The sequence below is a fragment of the Tenebrio molitor genome, chromosome 9 (genome assembly GCF_963966145.1).
Source record: "Tenebrio molitor chromosome 9, icTenMoli1.1, whole genome shotgun sequence".
Classification (NCBI taxonomy): domain Eukaryota; kingdom Metazoa; phylum Arthropoda; class Insecta; order Coleoptera; family Tenebrionidae; genus Tenebrio; species Tenebrio molitor.
The window spans coordinates 18,168,122-18,190,540 of NC_091054.1; the positions used below are offsets into that span (position 1 = coordinate 18,168,122).

Sequence of the window (22,419 nt, forward strand, 5' to 3'; positions counted from 1 at the left end):
ATAACATTAATTGACATACAAGACAAAACTGAATACAAAAGTGAGTGAGAGCACACAACGCTCTCTCTTATATGTAGATAAGCGACGGCCTTTTTTTTATAATGTGGTATCGCGCACCACGGACCCCCGATAAGGGTGACCTAAGTTCCAACAGAAACTAATTTAACATTTGAAAGAAATTTTGACAAGTCCTTGGTCAAATTCGTCAAATTGAATTTAAAATGTCATTTAAGTGTTGCGTACCAAATTGCAACTTGCGTCTTCTTTTTCATATTACGTACTAACGAATTCATGAAAAACTAGTACAGCAAAATTTTGTTGGAGTAAATTGGGCTATATGAAAATGTCATTATGACAGTTCGAATTTCGTAACGTTCTATCCCACCGCCGTCTTGATGATTGACCGTAACCTTCGAGATAGATAGAGGCCGCGACCAAAGCTTGTGTCACGTGATCTGACGTCACAAGCTGAGGCCCACGCGCCCACGTTGTCCATGCGATGCGTCGAGCGGGAGCTCAAAACAGTCTATTTGTTCGTTTATCGCGGCGTGTAAATAGTCCCGTTTTCGCAAGTTTTCTTTGTAAAAAGTGTCAAAAAAACTGCAAGAAAGTAAAAGTGATAAATTAAAGGTGGTAGTCTTTTTATATTTACCTATCAAATTTATGTTGAAGACAATTCTTGAAATCAGTGAAAAACGTTAATTAATTCTCAAGTGATTGATTGATGCTGTTAGCGTCAGCGGCGTTAGCTAATATATGGCCGCTGGCTGTGTTTGAAGTGCACCGAAAATTTGTGTTTTTGCAACAAATGAAAACAGTGAAAGCTATATATTATTAGTTAGGTATAAAATAAACTTTTGGTTGGTGCCCTTTAGGATATAATAATAAACATCATTTTATCAAAAGCGCTAAAAATTTGACTAAATAATTACCAGGGTGAGTCTTTTTCCTTTCATTAAATATGCCTGAAATTTATTGTTCAAGCAATTGCGACAGTACTAATATGTATGTGACCGTCTTTTCTTTTCCAAAAGATGAAGAAATAAAAAAAAAGATGGATTAAATGCATTCATAGGGAGTCATGTAATCCAACAAAACATTCAGCAGTCTGTGTCAAACATTTCGCAGTCATCGGTTCTAAGAGTCGATAAAATGACAAGAAACAATGGATCCCTATTACAGGTGGCAAGAAAAAGACCAACAATAATTAAAACTTTTAAGCTTTCTTAAATTAAAATCCGCGAAATTTGGAACATTTTCTTTAAGACTTTTCAGTTTGGATGACAGAAATAAAAATGATAATGGTCTTTTTCGGTTATCTGAAAACATCTCTTTCTTTTCAGATATACAGGGTATCCCAGAACTCGCGCGTCAGTCGTTAACTGCAAATTTTAATATTTAATCCGACAAGGATTCTACAACAAAAAACGTCAAAAGCATGTTAGTTTTGAAATGAAAACGATTTTAAGATAACCAATCACACACGCCTTCCTGAAGGTAACTGTGCAGTTTACCCGCACAAGGGTGGGGACACCGTAGGAGTAAGGAAGGGGAGTTGAGGCTGTCTCGCTCGTCCAAGAGTAGAATAAGAACTCCAAGAGAGCAGAGTAAGCGAATTGTAGTCACCATAATTATGTATCAGCGAACAATAAAGCAGTGAAAACCATCAAGCATATTTCAATCACATTTTCCTCGTTGCATGCAACACTGTAGTCAGCAGCAGTGTCCGCAACATTTGGTCTTTCGAACACGGATTTACTCAAAAAACAACGAATGTTGTATGCAACATCTGTGGTCAGCAGCAGTGTACGCAACATTTGGTCAATCAAAACGAGTTTAGTCAAAAAACCAACGAAAACACCAGTGCAGTTCTTCAAAATCGAGAGCAATCAAGCACCAGGGATCCAGAGCTCGCCCATTCCAGGAACCAGATGCATCATTCCGTTGGGAGACGCAGCATCAGCATTCAGCAGCAGGTTAGAGTTCGTTCCTAAAATTCCTTTCACATTCCGTTCAAACAACGAAAAAGCGAGATCAAACACGTACGTCAGTAATCGCAATTGTCTCTCACTCGTTCGTTAACAGTGATCAATTAGTTATCAGCGGAATGATTGAAACAGAAAGTATCGCGGAGTCAGTCACACAGACTCAATTACAAGCCGAATTAACGAAGTTAAACATTAAAAGAGGCGCAATAAAACGAAAGCTAGGATATACAAAAACATTCTTGAACAATTTTCAAAATAACGACGTCGGTCAAGTTCAAAATCGCATCAACAATTTAAGTTCCATGTACGAAGAATTTTTCGAGTGTCAATACCGCATTGAACATTTAGAGTCACTCTTAGGCAAAACATCTACGGAAAGTCAAGCTAAACAATTCGATGTTGAATACAATGAAACGTTGAGCGGGTTACAATCTTTAATCGAAACTCCGGCGAGCGCAAACCCCGGAAAGGCAATTGGTCACCAATTCGAGCGAGCTATCGGTCAGGTTACCAACAATCAATTTACCTAGTTTTGACGGGTCATATTCGGAATGGACTTCATTCAGCGACACGTTCGAAGCATTAATCGATAAAAATGACAGAATTCCAAATATTCAGAAATTTCATTATTTAAAATCTTGTCTAAAAAACGAAGCTAATCGCATAATCGAATCATTGACGGTATCAGCAGCAAATTACAAATCTGCATGAGAGACATTACAAAAACGATACAATAACAAAAGACTAATTGTACAAGAGCATCTTTATGCCATCTTAAACGCACCGACAATAAACAAAAGTTCATAGTCGACGCTCAAGCAATTAAGCGACACATTCATAATCAATCTAAATGCTCTTAAAGCTCTAAACATCGACACAAAGTCATGGGATCCTATTTTAACCTTGATATTAACGGAGAAATTGGACTTTGCAACAAAAAAAGAGTGGCAGGCAAAATTAACTGCAGAGCTACCAAAATGGTCCGATCTTACAGCATTTCTAGAACAACGGTGTCAAACAATAGAGTCGTTGGCAGTCAACAATACATTCTCAATGGCGAACAATACAAACAAATCGGGAGTTTCAAGATCAAACGGCGAAAACAACAAAGGTTACACTAGATTCGCAGCATTAACACTCGACGAAAAAACATCCGCCTGTGTTATGTGTCGCGAGAATCACTCATTGTTCAAATGTACAAATTTTCTAAGTTTATCCATACATGATAGAATCAACTTCGCAAAATCGCACAAGCTATGCAACAATTGTCTTAAATCAAACCATTCCACAAGGGACTGTAAAGCAAGTAACTGCAGAGTCTGTCAAAAAAGACACAATACGTTACTACACCTATATTCAAATTCAAACACACAAGAAAATCAAAATCCTAACAACTCGACAGAAAGAATTACAGCCGAACCGGCGGTGGCCAACTCTTGCGTCACAACCGCGTCCGCAAACACAATAAGTAAGTCGTCATTTACAAATGTCCTTTTGCCAACAGCCATAGTAATCGTCCCAGATGCAAACGGAAAAAAAAAACATTCCGAGCGTTGTTAGATAGCGGGTCTCAATTAAATTTCATTACGGAAAGCACCGTAAATAAACTTGGCCTACCAGTCACAAAGAAAGAGCTAGCAGTAAACGGAATTTATCAAACGGTCAAGCAGATGAACAAATCAGCTTCATGCGTGATACAATCGAGTTACACCGAATATCAGAAAAATTTAACGGGAGTCATTGTGGAAAAAATCTCAGAAAACCTACCGCAGTGCACGTTAGACGCGAGCAGATGGCAAATTCCGGACGGCGTCGATCTGGCCAACCCGACCTTCGCAGAAAATCGTCCTATAGACATCCTAATAGGAGCCGATACCTTCTGGGAACTCGTTATGCCCGGAAAAAGCTATTCAAAACCGCACGGAACTATTATTCAAGAAACAAAACTCGGTTGAATTATTTCAGGCGTCTGCCCAAACAACAAAAGAGCACATTTTAATTGCAACACGGTCAGTATCCTGCAGAAACAAATCGAGAAATTCTGGGAAATTGAAAGTTTCGACAATAAAATACCGTTATCCGAAGAAGACCGCCTTTGTGAAGAAAATTTCGAAACGACATTTGAAAGAACGTTCGCGGGTAACTTCTCGGTAAAATTACCATTCAAAAACAAATACGCAGGAGGAGCGGGCCTCCATTCTAATTACACGACAGCCCTCACGAGATATAAGGCATTGGAAACTAAGTTCAAAAAAGATCCGAAATACAAGCAGGATTATTTTAATGTAATGGAAGATTATTTGCAGTCTGGTCATATCGAAAAGGTTTCCGCAAAAAACATTCAAAATTCATTCAGATGTTTCTACTTGCCCCATCACGGAGTAATAAAACCAGACAGTCTAACAACGAAATTACGAATAGTTTTCGACGCGTCGTGCAAATCCCACAATCAGTTAAGTCTCAACGACATGTTGAGCGTAGGTCCGAAACTCCAGGAAGACCTCTTTCACATTTTACTACGTTTCCGCAAACATGCAATCGCATTCAGCGCAGACATAGAAAAAATGTATTTTCAAGTTGAAGTACCTACACCCAGAGCACAGGGACTTTCAACGTTTGTTTTGGCGCGCGCGAGATGACGGCCCAGTGGAAACTTATCGGATAAGAAAGGTAACGTTTGGAATCGCCTCGGCACCCTATTTAGCAATCAAATCCATGCAGAAACTAGCAACCTTGGAGTCCACTAATTATGGATGACCTTCTCACAGGAGCGGAAACAGTTGAAGAAGCGCTAGAATTAAAATCACAATTATCAAATTGTTTAAGTAAAGGCGGGTTACGGCTGCGGAAATGGTCGTCCAATGACGCGCAAGTCATAAAAAATTCTCAGCAACACGATATCACATTAAATTCAGATTCTTCCAAAATTTTAGGCATGTTTTGGAATGGTAACTCAGATAATCTATTCTATTCGACAAACTCAAACAGCGGTTCTCCATCAACCGATGAAAATTCAGAATAATATACAAAGCGACGCGTACTCGCACTCATAGCTCGCTTATACGACCCCTTAGGATTAATCAATCCGCTCTTAGTAACGGCAAAGGTAGTATTGCAAAAGTTATGGACATTGCAGCTCGGTTGGGATGATCCCATTCCTTCAGATTTGCAAATTACCTGGCGTCAATTCACCGAAGACTTGCGTAACATTGACAAAATTTCAATTCCTCGACGAGTCATCGGTATTCATTTGCCAGAGGCGCTAGAGATACATGCATTCAGTGACGCATCTCAAGCAGCATATGGAACTTGCATCTACATACGCGCGGTCAAAGGAAAACAAATATCAATGCGTCTACTTTGCGCCAAATCCCGGATCGCTCCCATTAAACCAGTAGCGCTACCAAGGTTAGAACTATGCGCGGCAACATTGCTAGCACGGCTTTTGCATAGTGTCAAACAGTCAATGAAAATAAATTTCTCAAAAACAGTTTGTTGGACGGACTCAACCATAGTATTGAGTTGGATAAATTCAGTTCCAAACACATTAGAGACATTTGTAGGCAACAGAGTTGCAGAAATCCAGGACAAAACAAACATTACAGATTGGCGGCATATACCAACCAAATTCAACCCGGCTGACGTGTTTTCGCGAGGATGTCGATCGGCAGAAATCCAACATAACAGTCTTTGGAATAGTGGCCCAGACTTTTTGCAACAAGCGGACGGGGTTTGGCCCCCAAATATTATGAACAAGGCGGTATCATTAACCAGTCAAGGTTCGGATCATAACGGAAATGTATCCTTGATCAAACGGTGACAAATTTTGGATAAATTTTCGCACTTTTGTAAATTGGTTCGTATAATTGCATGGTGCAAGCGCTTCACTAATAAATGTAGAAAGGATAAATCTTCGGGACCCTTAACAATAAAAGAATTAGATCAAGCGACAAGTATCAGAATTAAACAAGTTCAAGCTCAAAGGAAGTAAAAAAATTATCAGAAAATAAACAATGTCCACCAGAGAGCAAGATGCTTGCATTGCATCCATTCATAGATGAGGACCTAATTCTCAGGGTAGGGGGCAGGCTGGCAAATAGCACCTTGCCATATAACAGAAAATTCCCAGTGGTACTCCCAAAGAACGATTACATTACAAAATTAATAATCAAACAAATTCATTCTCGAGAGCTGCATGCAGGGCCGCAGGCAACTTTAGCAGCCATAAGACAAAAATATTGGCCGTTATGTGGTAGGAGCACGGTGAGACAAGAGATTCACAAATGTGTGAAATGCGCAAAGGTAAATCCCATAAAAATTTCGGAGTTAATGGGTAACTTACCGGCTTATCGAATCACTCAATCAACCAGACCATTCATTAACACTGGAATTGACTACGCGGTCGCGGAACGAAGTCGGTAAAATCGTACATCTCATTATTTATCTGTTTAGTTACTAAAGCGATTCACCTCGAACTGGTATCCGATTGCACATCAGAATATTTCATCAATGCTCTCAAACGTTTCATGGCTCGACGTGGAAAACCGTCAATCATAGTATCAGACATTGCAACAACATTCAAAGGAGCCGATCGCGAGATTCAAAATTGCATCAAGGCAGCAAAGGTTCGATCATTCATAGATGATTTGTCTCAGGACAAGATAGAATTCATTCCACCTCGTTCGCCTCATTTTGGAGGTATTTACGAAGCCGGTATAAAATCTGTCAAATACCACTTGAAACGGATCGTCGGACAATCATTACTAACCAACGAGGAGATGTATACGGTTTTAACTCTCATCGAAGCATGTTTGAACTCGCGACCTAAAACACCCTTACCAGAATCCCCTAGCGAACTCGAAGCATTGACCCCTGGCCACTTCTTAATTGGCTTATCATTGACGGCAACCCCGGAACCAGACCGATGTGAGACCAAAGAAAATAGACTCTCTCGATGGCAACGCGTGGAGCAGATAAGGCAGCATTTTTGGAAGCGATGGTCGCAGGAGTATCTAACCGAGTTGCAGCACCGAACAAAGTGGAAGACAACGAACCAGCAACATCTCAGTGTAGGCACCATCGTTTTAGTGCAGGAAGACAACCTCGCCCCGCTGCAGTGGCGTTTAGGCAAGATCGAGGCACTCCACCCAGGCAAGGATAATCTTGTGCGTGTTGTGTCTGTGAAAACCAAGGCCGGCACCTTCAAACGCGCCGTCCAAAAAATATGTGTGTTGCCGATAGACACTGACGCTTTATAGCTAGCTAATCGGTGGGTTTTTAGTTAAGTTGAGTTATACTTGTTAAGTCGAGTCATACTTGTTAAGTTAGTTAAGTCGAGTTATACTTGTTAAGTCGAGTCATACATGTTAAGTTAGTTAAGTTCAGTCATACCTGTTAAGTTGAGTCATATTTGTTAAGTTAAAATGAAGCAAATTTTTAAGTTAGTCATTGGCGTAGGTCACAAGGTGTTTCTTTCTCATCAAATTTTGTTGACCTAATGTATGTAGCATTCAATAAGTCATGCATGTATTACCATGTTCTCCCGCGGTGGGACCATGTGCAGTTTACCCGCACAAGGGTGGGGATACCGTAGGAGTAAGGAAGGGGCGGTTGAGGCTGTCTCGCTCGCCCAAGAGTAGAATAAAAACTCCAAGAGAGTAGAGTCACCGAATTGTAGTCACCATAATTATGTATCAGTAAACAATAAAGCAGTGAAAACCATCAAGCACATTTCAACCACATTTTCCCCGTTGTACGCAACACTGTAGTCAGCAGCAGTGTACGCAACAAATTAGTTTTCCTGCTTTATTTGTAACTATGGATGCATTTCAAATGATGCATATGCATTGTTGGATATCCTCATTGTTTGTGCAATGACGGACGTTTTTAGGTTATAGTATTTTTCAGGTTATAGTATTTCTGCTAGGATGTTCCCTATTGGGAAAACGAACTGCGTACTCCTGAGCGGCAACTGTGGCACTGTCATCATACTGTCCATATAAGACAAGCATATCAAAATATTCTGAAGAAGTAAACATTAAGCGTTATTAATGACTTTTGTAATTTATATAATTTATCATGACATAATATTCAATTATTATGTCTTTGCAACAATCAAATTTGTTTCGATAGTTGATAATATAATTTTTTAAGGTAATTTTATATCTACACGCGATTGGTCAATTAAAAACGTTCTTATTTTAAAATCCAATAAAGATGGATTTTTTTGTCAACTATCCCACCTCCACCCGGCGGCACGGCAATTTTGCCGGAATACATACACTATTACGGATATTACTATCAAGTAATAGTGCAGTGCTTATCAACATAATTACCGGCGTCTCGCCTCCGCATTATGACTTTGTTGTGTATTATGTTCTGTGTCAATGTTAAGGAACTTCCTCACGATGTGACATGAGTATAATAATATACCTATTATACTATTTTTCCTATTATTCCCAGAAGATTATGATTTCACCGTCTTATTTTGGTCCGCCAGTTCTGATAGACCCTGTATTTAGGTGCGTTTTATGGCCCCCTATCATCCATCTAATTGATCAATCCAATCGTTTTATTGCAAAAATAGTGTCAGCCGCTAGCTATCTTCGACATCGTCTCTGGAGACGATAGGACGCGCTAGAAATGGAGGGGGAACTGTCATCTGCACGTCAATTCTGTCAAGTCTGATATGGTTTGGTTTTGTTATTGTGTTCATTTATTGCCTTTTGTGTTCTACGCTGTTTTTAAAGATTAATTGACTTGAGATGGATAAAATACTCCAATTAGAAGACGGGAGTTTATTGTGGTACAATTCAGAAAGTAAGTTCAAACTTCTAAAAGAGAAGAACATGCTAAAAAACTGTTCCTAAAAATGTTTTTCTTAGCAAATGTTTATCAAGCGGTATCAACAGCCACTCCGTCCACAACTGCAACTTTTCAAACTACTGAGACTGTAAAGCATGATGATGATGATGTCTTGGATGAAGATGAGCATGAACTCGAAGTGCCCAATGAAGTCTCATCCAACATTTCAACTTGCAGTAATAACATTACAACTTCTACAGGGGCTATGAATAAACAAGAAACTGCATTGTTATTGACTTTGTATGGAGAATTGAGTAACAATAAACTTAAATATAAAAAATGAGGGACGGAGCCGAGTCGAAGACCCGGCCTAGTAACTTACCCGACATCAATTTAAACCAATCTGAATTGACCCGAGATACCTACCTTATCCGTGTTAACCCACATAAGTCGTCTTCTAATTCTCGCAAATAGTAAATATCATTTCCAACATAAAAACACATGCCCTTTCAACTGGTAATGTCAAATTTCCATGTCACCTCATTATTTTTTCGAGCAACCCCCACCCTCTTCCACCCCTCGTAGTCGGATTGACACCAAACTCTATTCGGTGGTCACTACTACAGAGTTATTTCCAATGGCAAGATCCGAGATTTTTTTGTTAAAAGTTTCAGCAGTTATCGCCGTCGACCTATGAAGACGTAAATTACTTCATAAGTCCGCCATATTGGAAAAATCCGCAAATGGTAAACATCGTTTCCGACATAAAAACACATGCCCTTTCAAATGGTAAAGTCAAATTTCCATGTTCCCTTATAATTTTTTCGACCTACCCCCACCCTCTTCCACCCCCCGTGGTCCGATTGACACCAAAAGTTTTTCAACTCGAGAGACCACGGGTAAGTTTGTGTTGGTCAAATTTGAAAGCAATCGGTCAAAGCGTTTTTGAGTAATCGTGGGAGAACGAAAAGTGGGACAGACAGACGCACAGACAGACATCATTCTAAAAACTTCATAAACGTGTTCAGAGGACCTCAAAACGTTAAGATCTGATGAAATTAGCAATTCGAAATTTTGGACCGATCACAATAACTTACCTACCTTTGGTCGGGTAAGTTAAAAAGACATTCATCAAGCTATTTCTATGAAAATGAAAGAACATGGGTATAATTTTTACCACTAGACAAATTAAAAATAGGATAACCACTCTAACAACTAAATACAAGGAGGTCAAAGACCACAACAACAAAAGTGGAAACAGTAACAAGGAGTGGGAGTACTTTGAAATTATGTCAGACTTTTATGAAGATATGCCTATCATAACTCCTGTTGCACCTTGCAGTTCCATTAGTTTAAATGTGGAAGCATCATCAAATGGTACTTCTTTAGAAGTTTCTACTACCAGCTCAAAAAGAGCCAAACCTTATACCAAAGTTTCACCACGCCAAAATATGCTGAAATGGTTGGATGTGTATAATAAAAATAATGCCGAAAAAGAAAAAAATAGACTTGAGATAATGGAGCATCATCATCGTGAAAATCAAGACCTTTTAAAGAAATTTCTCGATGTTCTTAAAAAATAATGAAATTTTTGTTTCGTGAATTAATTTTGCTCGTTTCTCGTTTTTAAGAGTACAAAGGATTTATTTATGTTTTTATAAAATATGTCTGAAGGGCAAACCACCAAATTACTGTATAGAATATTAATGTTAAGTTCCTTTTGTTGACCATTCAGTATTTATATTGTTCAAAATAAATATTAATATTTTTGCATGTTTGGATTTTATTTGATAAATTAAACACATATGTACTTAATAATTACAAAGTGTCAATTGGGTGTCTCCCCTAAGTAATAAATAAAAAATTTCAACTAAAGTCTATTTTTTCCTGGTAGGCGCGAGCGTGCCCATCTCCGAAAGGTAGAATCACATAGCTAAAATTTTTAGCAGGGAGCAGGAATTGTAAGTATTTTTGGTTGCATATTATCTAGGGGGATCAGTATTTGTGGTTGCACATTAAAACTCATGTTTATGATTTAATTTTTGTATCATTTCTAAAATGTAAACAAAAAAGTTTATAAATGAACTCGTGAAAAGATTGATAACAAATATTATATGTACAACATTTTTTATTTTTATTTTATACATACAGGAGTTAAATTGGGTACAAAACAACTCAATACTTTTGGATTCAATCGTTAATTTAAAAAAAAATAAAATAAAATAATCATCACCGCACTTTTCACCTAAAAAAATTAGTGACATCGACAAAAATTGACAGTTCACATGTTTGGAATTTCTTCCTTGTTTTGCAATTCCCTGTACACAGCATCAATTGTTGGAATTTTGTTTGCAGAGAAAAATGAGTGCACTGTTTTTCGAATGAGATATTTTGGATGTTCATCCAATTGAATCATACATTTCCTATCAGGTTTCTTCGGTGCCTGTAATTGCCCACACTTCTTTTCTTCAGCCAAGTATCGTTGAATGGTTCTATATCCACAACCTTCAACACAAAGTAATTAAGCTGTGATACAACAAAAAAAAACTCAGAAATCAATACCAGTAGGTATAATCTGCAGTTTTTTCCATTTGAGCCGTCTTGGTTAACTTGGCAAAATTCTTGGAGATCCCAGGAAATACTTTAACGATCATTTCTTTCTCGGCTTGTGAGAAATTTGCTATAAATATGCATTAATAAAAAACGGTTACTTGCTGTTAGCATAAATCCAACTTACGCCGTCTATTTGGTGATCGAAATTGAGACATCTTGTTGACATATAAAAACTTCTTAACCTCTAAGAACTGTTTTTTTAATAAATAAACGGACACAACACAAAACACGAAAGGAAAACTAAGACACGATGAAACAAAAATGGCAGCTTGGACCTGATTGACAGTACAGAACACTGCAATATTGCACATTTCTCTAGTGTAAGTAGAAAAATAAAGTAACCAATAGGAAAGTCGCATTTCGTTACAGGATTTTGTAAATGTGCACGCACGCGCCTACCAGGAAAAAATAGACTATAATTATTTTAACCAAATCTTTGGTTCCACAGTAAATTTACTAAATTATTTCTAACTAGATTTCCCGTGTTGTCCATTGCATTGTTGTTAGGAATCATATGTATGTCTCTAGGGTCCTCCCCCTCATCAATAAATGGTTGCAAATCATCTTCATGTTGCAGTATACAAATGTTATGTAGAACACAACATGCAACTATGGTTTTGGTATAATCAGCAATGTGTTTTCTTTCTAACATGTATTTTAATCGGCGAAAGCGACCCTTTAACAATGCAAAAGCGTTTTCTATAACAACCCTGGTTTTTGACAAGTGAGTATTGTAATAGACTTCTGCAGGTGTTAGATGTCCATTATTACGAAATGGTGTCATAACCCAGGACTTGCAGGGATATGCAGCGTCTCCTATTATGTGATAATTTGGTTCACATAAATTTTGTCCAATTTCATATATGTCTGAAGTTCTAAAGACTCTTCCATCATGCACGCTTCCGGGCCAACGCACGTCGCAGTCGATAAACATCAAATTTGGAGTACAGATTGCTTGCAATACAAGGGAATGATAATTTTTTCGATTATACAAGGTGATTTACGAGGGCTCATTATTCCTCGTAAATCACCCTGTAATAATCATTTCCATTTTCTTCAGGTTTTTTTATAGGAATATGGCTACCATCAATTGCGCCAATGACATTTGGTAATCCATATTTAGAAAAGCGTACAGCAATAATTTCTTTCTCGGCATCATTCGGCCAGGTAATAAAATGGGGGCACAAATTTTGTAATATTACCGATATTACTATGTTGATAGAAGTGAAAACTGACGATTTTGAGACATTAAAACGATCGCCCACTTCTCTGTAAGACTCTGGCGTTGCCAAAGTCCATAATGTAATTAAAAGCGCTTTCTCAGCACAAATTTGGTGTCGTCCTCCATGTAATTGTGGATTCTTCTTGGTAAATGTAACATTTAGAGCAATTCTATTTAAAATAAATGCAAATTGTGTTGGGGACACTCTAAAATGCGATTTAAACGTGCTGGAATTTTGATGGGGAACGTACTCTTCATAATAATTTTGCATTTTCACTACATGGTCATTACTCATACTAAACATTTTTTATTTCAATATTTTATTTTTGTCTTTATTTGAATACTTACTAAACAATTATTTGATGCAAAATACCTTCCGTTAGTTCTACGTTATTTGCACAAGAATTTAATTCGTGCTGGTGCACAGAATTAAAAAACTGTTTTAATGTTAATATCAGCGATATTTTTGTTGATCCATAGTTATGATCGCAACCTCAAATAAATATAATTTCCTATAGATACATTACGATCTGTCAAATGTCTATCCTGTTACCAGCAAATCGTTTTGTGCGAAATGTCATTTTTAACCTATCCTAAGATAGATGATAGGCAGCAATAAAACGCACCTATCATCCCATCAGTCAAACAGTCATCATATCCTATAATCTTCAACATTATAAGCGGGAAATTTAAATTTTAAAAATGACTGGTCAAATACGTCAAGTCATTGACAATTATTGACCGGTCAAATGGGTCAATTACCGGACCTCACAACACTACATTTTTGTTCCAGTTTTATTTGTCCATCGACTGTACGATTCTGTCCATGACCACCTTACACAAAAAAAAAACAGAATGTGTCGTGAAGACGCACGATAGAAGTGAAACTTTTGTATTACAGGGAAACATTGTAATTATTCATCAATCACTTTTAAATAGCATATTCACAACAAAATTGTATATTTTAATGAAGAAAATAAATTATAAACAACGATAACACTAAACAATATCGAAATGCCTAGAGTGCCTATAGGCTTTGCCATTTCTATTGAAACACCACCTGTTGATTGTCAGTTTGGCAACGCTGCAAATATGTTTAGTAATTTTTTGACTATTATTGCCAGTAGTGATGGATAAATGACCGGTCATTTATTTTTGGTCAAAGTTGACCGGTCCTTGATCGGTCAATTACCAGTCATTATTGGTCAAAAAGTAGGAACTAGTTAAACATCACAAAATGATTCTTTCAATGTCAAGGATTATTTTAATATTTTTAATACCAAATAATGGTTCTTAATTCCATTTTTTATAAGATTTATTGGTCGATAAATTATTGTTCTAAAATCGTGTAAGTGAGGTTAAGTTTGAATTGTTTGAAGTTATACTTTGTTTTTTCTTTAACATATTTGCTTGAATTTGAACTTTTTGTTAATTTAAAACGGTTTAAAACTTTCAACACAACTGTGTGTATTTTCAGTTTTTTAGTTTCTTTTAAAATACTTAAACATTCGTTTAGAATTTAAAAAAGTACTTAGGTACTATTGGGGACACGGAAAACTGAGCAGATGTGTCATTCAGTTGTCAAAATTTCTAAACCATACCTTAGCTACTCATAACTAAAGACCGGATAAAAAAGCATAAAAATTTAAGAAATAAGCGCTTAAAATGGCACATCATTTTGTCAAAAAAAGCATATAAAAAGACATAAAAAAGCATATAAACCCAAAAATAAAGCTTAAAAACCTGAAAAACGTATAAAATTTTATTAAAAAATACTTTTATTATGAGCATACCAAACTGTATTTTAACATAACTACAAAAATAAAATTATACCTTATTCTTATGCTATGGTAACAATCTTCCTATACAAGTAAATTTTAAACATATTTTGTGTACCTAATACAAAAGTAACTAACAAAAACCATATAAGATTTAAAAGTCAGATTCTTGTTCCTGCTTGAAACAGCTGCTAATAAGATGTTGTTCTATACTGGCCATTGTGAAATCACTTAAGATTTTTTGTACGCTGAAAAACTTCTTTCTACATCGACACTAGTGATAGGTGCGTATTTCAATTTAACAATTATGTCAGAATCCACATCGATATCAGCTTCTCCATTTAAGATTTTACAGATGTCCTGCAATTTAAGAAAACCTTCGTTTTTTGAAAATGTTTCCTGTTTTTTTTTAACGATTTCTCCTATTTTACCCGGGACAGAAAGAATCCTCTCTTTAAATTTCTCAATAATTTTTATCGATTCAGTTAACAACAACTGCTGTTTTTCAAGATATTCTATAGTTTTGCTCACAAAATTGTAGTTTACTTTAATAAACACCAAGTTGTTTTGTAACTCTTGACGTTGCATAACATCTTTGCAGTCTGTTATGGCTTTTGTAGTTGTATCAGTAAAATCCAAAACAATTTTCTTAAAATCTTTGCATAATAAACTGCGGCGTCTAACCAAGTGCCCCATCTTGTGAGTACTGGTTCCGGAGGCAGCGAAACATTAGGTAATGCCCTTTTAAAGTGCTGTACTCGTAAAGGTGCTTTCACGAAAATTTTCTTACCACTTTTTACCAACCCGTTAACTAATGGAAATTGTAAGCGAATTGTTTCAGCGACCAATTAATTTCTTATAAAAAAATTTAATATTAGATGCCGCTTTAACCATGCGCTGCATCTGAAAGCATTAACAAAATCTTGTTTTTTGGTACTGCATTTGGTAGGAAAAACCTTGCCAATTCTTCAGTAATAAATTGTGAAATTGTTACAGCATTGGTTTTATTCAACTGTTCCCATGCATTGTAGCTGTGCCGGCATATCATAAATAAATTAGGTACACAAGCCCTAGAAATTAAAATCTATGAAAAATTGATAAATTAAAATTAAGTTTTATATAAGCATAAAAGTCGAAAAAAAGCATAAAGATAAAAAATAAGCGTAAAACTACAAAAAAAGCAAAAAAAGCGCAAAAAACATAGTGTCAAATAGTTTGTTTTTATACGATTCATAAAGAAATGAATTGATTTTGTTGCTGCTTTTAATTTTTGTTGTAAGCATAAAACTTATAAATCCGGTCTCTACTCATAACCAAGCTTAAGTTAATTTGACAGTTTTTTTGAAAATAGTAATCATAATGACGGTAAAAGTGCATTTACATTGACACTTTTTGAAATGACAATAACAGACTGCCCAGGATTCCATGTCCCTCACAGTAAGTATTTTATAAAAATAAAAATATTTTGTATGTCATGTTAAGAAGACACAAAACGAATGAAAAACAAAAACCACTTCTTCCTAATAGATAAAAAGCTTAATAATCGTTTTCCACAATGATCTTTATTAATGTTTTAGATGTTTCATTGTCATAATTTACATATTTATTGTCATAATCCATTTCTTCATTGTCAGCAGCTACGTAAATGAAATCAGACAACCCAACATAACCTCATCTTATCAGTCAAACAGTCATCATATCTTATAATCTTCAACATTATAAGCGGGAAATTTAAATTTTAAAAATGACTGGTCAAATTCGTCAAGTCATTGACAATTATTGACCGGTCAAATGGGTCATTGACTAAGTCAATTACCGGACCTCACAACACTAATTGCCAGTCTTGATTTTTGTTGAATGTCATGTCATATTTGACTCAACGCGTCTTTCGTTCAATTATAAACCAATAATTATCAAGAATTTATTGTTTTTTCGCGAAAATAGAGCAAAATAGAAAAAACGAGTCCTTATGGGTGCTGACATGAAGAGAGCTCTTATTAAATTATATGATAAACTGCATTTAAGTCACCAAATGTGGTCAGTCTGAAAAATTTGTGTTGAAATTTCATAAATCTTTTCTGTAAGTTAAAAAAGGCGTCTTTCTATCATTCTAAAAAGCGTGAGCGTCTTCGGCTTAGAACGTATTTACATTTGCTAACATTTAGCTATAACATCAAAATTAAATCCCGCACTTTTTTTCACACGCCACTTGGCACATGCGCCTTGAGGGGACATCTTAAATTATTGTTCTAAAATCTAAATTTTAACTTTGATATTCATCTCTTCAGCTAAACTTTCAGCGAGTGCAGTTTTATTTGTTATTATTATAACTCATTTAACTTTAACAGCAGAAAAGTGAGGTTACGTGTAAGTTTCGTTCATCCTCTGTGGTTTCACCATAACAAAAATTCAATAAAAAAAAAGCATTTCAGCAAGTGTAGTTTATTAAAATACTTAATACATATAAGTACATTGAAATAAACCAAAATAATTATTTTTTTACTTAAACTTTTCCCCAATTCATTCAATTATGAGTTTTGAGTTCCTCCTGATTTTTTTTAATCCTTACAATCTTACCCCACATTGCCCACATACCCCCATAATACCAAATTCTTTTTCCAGATATCTGATATTACTGTCTACAGAATTATCCAATCACACCTGAGAGGCGAAATCCTTCAAGATTCCAAAACTGGCGCCAATCCTTTGATTTTGTAATTTCCTTGTTCATTGATTAAAATTCTTTGAGTTTCCCTTGGGTTTTACCTTCCAGCAGGAACACTAACAACGACAGATAACCACGCTAAAAACCACTCACTCACATTTGTGGTGGTAGGATTCGCAGGCGTAAAATTTTTAGATTTCTATTAACATTTATATTAAATTATATTAAGAATGCAGGATGCGTCGACGAGATAAATATGTAATTGCTATAAATGTGTAGTTAGATCATTGATTTATCAATTTAAAATATTTATTTTGACAGCGATTTGCTTTGACGTTTTAGGAACTAGAAAATGTCAAAATTTCAAATTTCTCACTAAAAGCCGTTTTACAACCAACCGAACCTGTTACACATTGCTAAATTTTAGGAAAAATCCAACAGGTGGTGTTTCAATAGAAATGGCAGAGCCTATAGACTAACTCATTGTTCATTTTTAAGCCTCCAAATTAAAAGAGAGGACATGATCGATAAATGCCGTGAATGTGACAAAGACAGAAGTATACACAATTTTAAGAGATGTTTGTATCGTGTCAAACAGATTAACTTACATTTAAGTGAGATGGAAATATTGGCGCAACCGTTGTGCGAGACACTGCTCCCACTCGACCCGATAGCAGACCGATAGTGTTTAACCCCACCACTTTTCGTCACACAAAAAGGTTGCCGATCAGAATTTCAAAACCCTCCCATAAAAAGTTTCATTTCAAAAAAAAATCACATTAAAAATTTCATATTTGCTGCCGTCCATACTGTTCTGCATCCCAGAAAACTATGTACCATATTCATTTGATTTGCCCCTTTTTAATCCTTGGACTTTATAATTCAAATCGCGTTTTCTCTCGCACATAACGTCCACATCGCACATTCTGTGTCGCACATCCTCTCTCTCTCTCTCTCTCTGACTCTGATTCAAAACCTTACCGTGTGACGCGTCGATTGTCATTTGTTGTACCGTGTTTTAAAATATTTTGTATTTTCCTCAAGAAAACATTTTATATCTGTAAATAAAGTGTCTTCAATACAAGATATCAATGGCAGACGTTTTGGACATTAACGACTCGGTGGAATTAGACGTCGAAGACGAAGGAGACCGTGAGTACTCCACTTATAACCTCACTTTTCCTAACCTCAAACTGTCTTGCAGAGAGCGTTTTACGCCTTAAAGACAAAGTAGTCAAGCGAAAAGGACGCGGATTCGGTCCCGGAGAAGCCAAAGAGCACGAGAAGATCCGCGGTTACGAAACCATAGATTCGGGGGACCACGGCGACGAACCCGGACCACAAAAATGTAAAAAAATGGTTAGTCTACGAACAGGACAGTTGTGAATAACTTTGTTGTGTTTGTAGCCGTCGAGGGATGGATTTTGTTTGTCACTTCGGTACACGAAGAGGCCAGCGAGGACGATCTCAGCGAGAAGTTTTCCGAATTCGGGGCCATCAAAAATATCAGTATCAACTTGGATCGACGTACAGGCTTTTTGAAAGGGTACGCTTTGATCGAGTACGGGTCTTACGAAGAGGCGTTCGCTGCGAGGGAGGCCCTGAACGGATCCCTACTTCTAGGACAGACAATAGGTGTTGATTGGTGTTTCGTTAAAGGGCCAAAGAAGTGAGTTTCTACAAGGTTGATCGCACCTTTCTAATGTTTTATTGGTTGCAGGTCTAAGAAACGAACCAGAAGGCATTGATTGTAAATTGTAATTTATTCTATTTTTTTCCACTTACATTAAGTCATAAAATTCTATTAATCCTGAGAGGAAGGTCATTTGGTGTTCTTTTTCTATTTATTACAGTGAGCGTAATAAACTGATATTTTCTATAAGATGAGGTTTTTTGAACCAGAAACAATTGAATGTTAAAAATCCATGCATCGTTGTCCTTTTTTCCATATAAAAATAATAGAGACCAGAAAAGAAAAGTTCCGTCTGGTACATCTAGATGGCAGTCGGATTCGCCACGTGATAAAGTCACTAGATATACAGTATATCTATATCTACAGATATACTAATAAAAAAAGGGGGATGTGGCCTAGTTGCGTAGAACGATATACGCCGAAGCCTGTTTCACAATGAAGCAGTTTCTTTGCCATTTGTCATTCTTGTAAGTCTTGAAAAAAAAAAATTTGTAATACAAATCGAAAAATGCCAAGGAAAACAAACAAACATAAACACGTGGTCAAACTCCCGAAGCGAGGTTAAAACGAATGAGATGCCGGATGCCGTCAAGTAATTTTTGTGGATGTACATCAGGCTTTCGAAAATCTGCGCAAGTTTTGAATAAGCCAGTTGGAAACTGCTATTTAAAATAAGCGGGCACTAGGGGGCGGTTTTATTACTATATCTGTTGGTTGCCCCCCCCCCCAAGTATAGTGACTTTACGACGTGATAAGTGGATATATCTATGGCGACGTGACACTAACGTACACTGGCGGCCATTAATTTGGAAACACCGGCCTAATCTAGTTTACTGGATATTTCTAATATTTGATAGTGTAAGTGTTATGTCATGAACTCATGTCACTCATGTCATCGTTGACCGCATTCAACAGACTGTCGCAGCCGAAATTGATAAGTCAACAACATTGTCAAAGTGACAAACAATTTACAATAGAAAAATCTTGGTGTTTCCAAATTAATGGCCGCCACTGTACATAGATGCACATAAATGGCGTTGAATTGATTATCGTTTGATTTATGCATTCTTCATCTCATCCATTATTACTTTATTCTCGCTTATTTAACTAAAATTCTGTTGTAGAAACGTCACATCAATTCCTCTTTTGACAGCTTTAACTTTTTACTTTGTAATAAAGTTCCATTTCCCTCACAGAATACCTATGTTATTATTATTATTATTAAATTAAGTTAAATTGCGGAGGCAAACCTTTTACGCAATTTTTGTTTAAGCAATTAAGCAGTAAAATTTAATTAAACAGTATTGTCGGATGAACTAAAGCGGAGGCTGGTATATTCAAATTTAGCCCTTGTGTTGATCATAACGCTTTTTAAACTGGCTAACATTTTCAGCATTGACAATCAAACTTGGAAGAGCGTTCCAATTTCCAAAAGCACGGTTTGTTAGGAAATGTTGCCAGGTAGTTGTTTTAAATGATTCCTTGGCAACTTTTAATTCATGCCCACGTAATCGTCTTCCTTCACTAAATAAACAAAAGTTTTCCACTTCTTCAGGAAAAAAATTATGCGTTAATCGAAACATTTGAATCAAATCAGCTCTATCGAATCTCTCTTCAAGTTGCGGAATTTTTAATATTTTTAAACGTTCTTCATATGGCAGGTGTGACAAATCGGGCGACCATCTAGTTACTGCATGTTGCACTCTTTCTAATAAAAGTTGGTCTTTCTTGTAAAGGGGAGGCCAGACTGATATGGCAAAGTCCATTTGAGGTCGTATATAGGTGCTATATAAATTACTTACTAAACTGTGAAGTGGAAGGAAAAATTTTCTTCAAAAGGTATAAGGTGCCAAAAGCTTTCCTAGCGGCGTTATTTGTTTGCTCTGTCCAAGAAATATCCTGCGTTATCGTCACTCCAAGATCAACTTGTGATGCTACTATTGGAAGATCAGTGTTGTCTATTTTATGTGATCTTTGGATTTTTTTTTGCCAAAGTGCATCACTGTACATTTGTTTGTATTAAGTGGAAGTTTCCAGGTTATGCACCACTCGTGAAGTATATTCACTTTGTGCTGTAGGTCACACTCTTTGTCTGTTGGACAACCAAATAATTTAAGATCATCAGCATATGCTGAATAACCAGTTTGCTGTGACAGTAACAAATCAGACGTATAAGCAAGGAATAATATTGGACCTAAAACTGAGCCTTGGGGAACGCCGCTGGCAACACTCTTTTCTAAAGAAAAATGACTACCAACACGAACCACAAATGTTCTCGCCGACAAAAACGCTTTTATCCATTCAATGCATCTACCCCTCACACCAAGAGCTTGAAATTTGTGCGGCAACGGGATGTGGGAAACTTTGTCAAACGCCTTGCTAAAGTCTAAATATACGACATCAAGAGAGCCTTTTTGATCCAAGATCTTAGTCCAACTATTAAGTGAAGATACAATATTAGTGATAACGGATCGATTAGTCAGGAATCCGTGCTGGTAAGTTGGAATATGACTGTTATCATGAAAATGATGAAGCAAATAATGAGTTATTATTCTTTCCACTAACTTACCAACAAGGCAAGTCAAGCTAATGGGTCGATAGTTGCTGACATCGAGTTTGTCACCTTTTTTGAGAATTGGAGCTTGTCGCCACAGCTTGGGAAGTCTATCAGTGAGAAATGACGTTTACAGTATTTTTGTTAATGGTTCCAAAATTTGGTCGCAGTTTGTTTTTATAACTTTAGAAATTAATTTATCCGAACCAGGAGCTACATTTTCAGACAAGTTGTTAATTTGTTGTCTAACCGTCTCTTTAGTTATACTTATGTCAGTTAATAAATTCTTATATTTGAAACTACTGATATTAGGCAGCAATACAGTTGAGTCTGATGAGTAAACAGATGCGAAAAAATCTGCAAATGCATATGCTGTTTCTGAAAAATTAGACCACAACACGTTGTCTTTGTTTCGAATGATAGGTATAGCTAGGTACTTTTGACGAGGTATGTTTTCGAACATACGAGTAGAATGATTGAGGTTTTTTAAGTAGTTTAGCTTCGTATTTACTTCTTGCATTTCTTATTTCAAAGCTCAAATTGTTTGAAAATTTTCGGTGGATATTATAATCACTGTTATTCTTACTTTGTTTAAATTTATTCCAGAGTTTTTTCTTTAAATTTACTTTGTTAAGCAGCTCGTTTGTAATCCAAGGTTTCATAAATAAAGATTTACTTACTACCTACTGTTTTTGTGTTTTTGGTGGTTAAACTGTTAACCGTATTTAGAAAAAAATTCCATTGATCCTCGACGTCAGCAGAATTGTATAAGATGCTCCAATCTGTTAGATCCAGACATTTAGAAAGCGATGCATAGTCAGTAAATTTATAAACAAAAGACTCAATATTACATTTAGAGTAAAGAACCTGCAAATCTATTTCAATTGTGCAATGATCAGATAAACCGATGGGATCAGGGATGCTAAGATTAGAAATAAGATTACAATCTGATATTAAGACAAGATCTAAGAGAGAGGATTTTTGGTTATGTCTAAATCGTGTAAAGTCTGAAACAGCTTGAGAAATATTGTTATCATTTAACATATCAGTAAAAAGTGAATCAGAAAAAGAACTAGAGGAGTAACAGTCTGCTTTCCATTTG

At 36.3% G+C, this 22,419-nt stretch overlaps 2 protein-coding genes and 1 long non-coding RNA gene across 3 annotated transcripts; 2 read left to right on the forward strand and 1 right to left on the reverse strand.

Annotated features, from left to right (window-relative positions):
• The first annotated feature begins 1,773 nt into the window (after positions 1 to 1,773).
• Positions 1,774 to 7,246, forward strand: LOC138138631 (uncharacterized). The gene is made up of 2 exons (XM_069058620.1): positions 1,774 to 2,050; positions 6,441 to 7,246. The coding sequence occupies exons 1-2, from the start codon at positions 1,774 to 1,776 to the stop codon at positions 7,244 to 7,246; spliced, it is 1,083 nt and encodes a 360-aa protein (XP_068914721.1).
• Positions 7,247 to 10,937: 3,691 nt separating this feature from the next.
• On the reverse strand, positions 10,938 to 11,762 carry LOC138139385 (uncharacterized). Its single transcript, XR_011162281.1, has 2 exons — positions 11,530 to 11,762; positions 10,938 to 11,472 (listed from the first exon to the last, which is right to left on the reverse strand). It is a non-coding gene; the product is annotated as an uncharacterized lncRNA (long non-coding RNA).
• A 6,267-nt stretch (positions 11,763 to 18,029) lies between these two features.
• On the forward strand, positions 18,030 to 18,952 carry tsu (40S ribosomal protein S12 homolog tsunagi). The gene is made up of 4 exons (XM_069057671.1): positions 18,030 to 18,222; positions 18,275 to 18,418; positions 18,478 to 18,739; positions 18,791 to 18,952. Exons 1-4 carry the CDS (start codon positions 18,162 to 18,164, stop codon positions 18,816 to 18,818), a joined length of 495 nt encoding a protein of 164 aa, XP_068913772.1. The 5' UTR covers positions 18,030 to 18,161; the 3' UTR covers positions 18,819 to 18,952.
• Positions 18,953 to 22,419: the final 3,467 nt, after the last annotated feature.

What these genes read in the sequence shown, in the direction of transcription:
- LOC138138631 (XM_069058620.1), top strand. Translation starts at nt 1,774, where the DNA reads ATGTTGTATGCAACATCTGTGGTCAGCAGCAGTGTACGCAACATTTGG. An exon ending in GAGATCAAACACGTACGTCA is followed by an intron (nt 2,051 to 6,440) that starts GTAATCGCAATT and finishes TTATCTGTTTAG; the next exon opens with TTACTAAAGCGATTCACCTC.
- tsu (XM_069057671.1), top strand. Translation starts at nt 18,162, where the DNA reads ATGGCAGACGTTTTGGACATTAACGACTCGGTGGAATTAGACGTCGAA. An exon ending in CGTCGAAGACGAAGGAGACC is followed by an intron (nt 18,223 to 18,274) that starts GTGAGTACTCCA and finishes ACTGTCTTGCAG; the next exon opens with AGAGCGTTTTACGCCTTAAA. An exon ending in CGAACCCGGACCACAAAAAT is followed by an intron (nt 18,419 to 18,477) that starts GTAAAAAAATGG and finishes TTGTGTTTGTAG; the next exon opens with CCGTCGAGGGATGGATTTTG.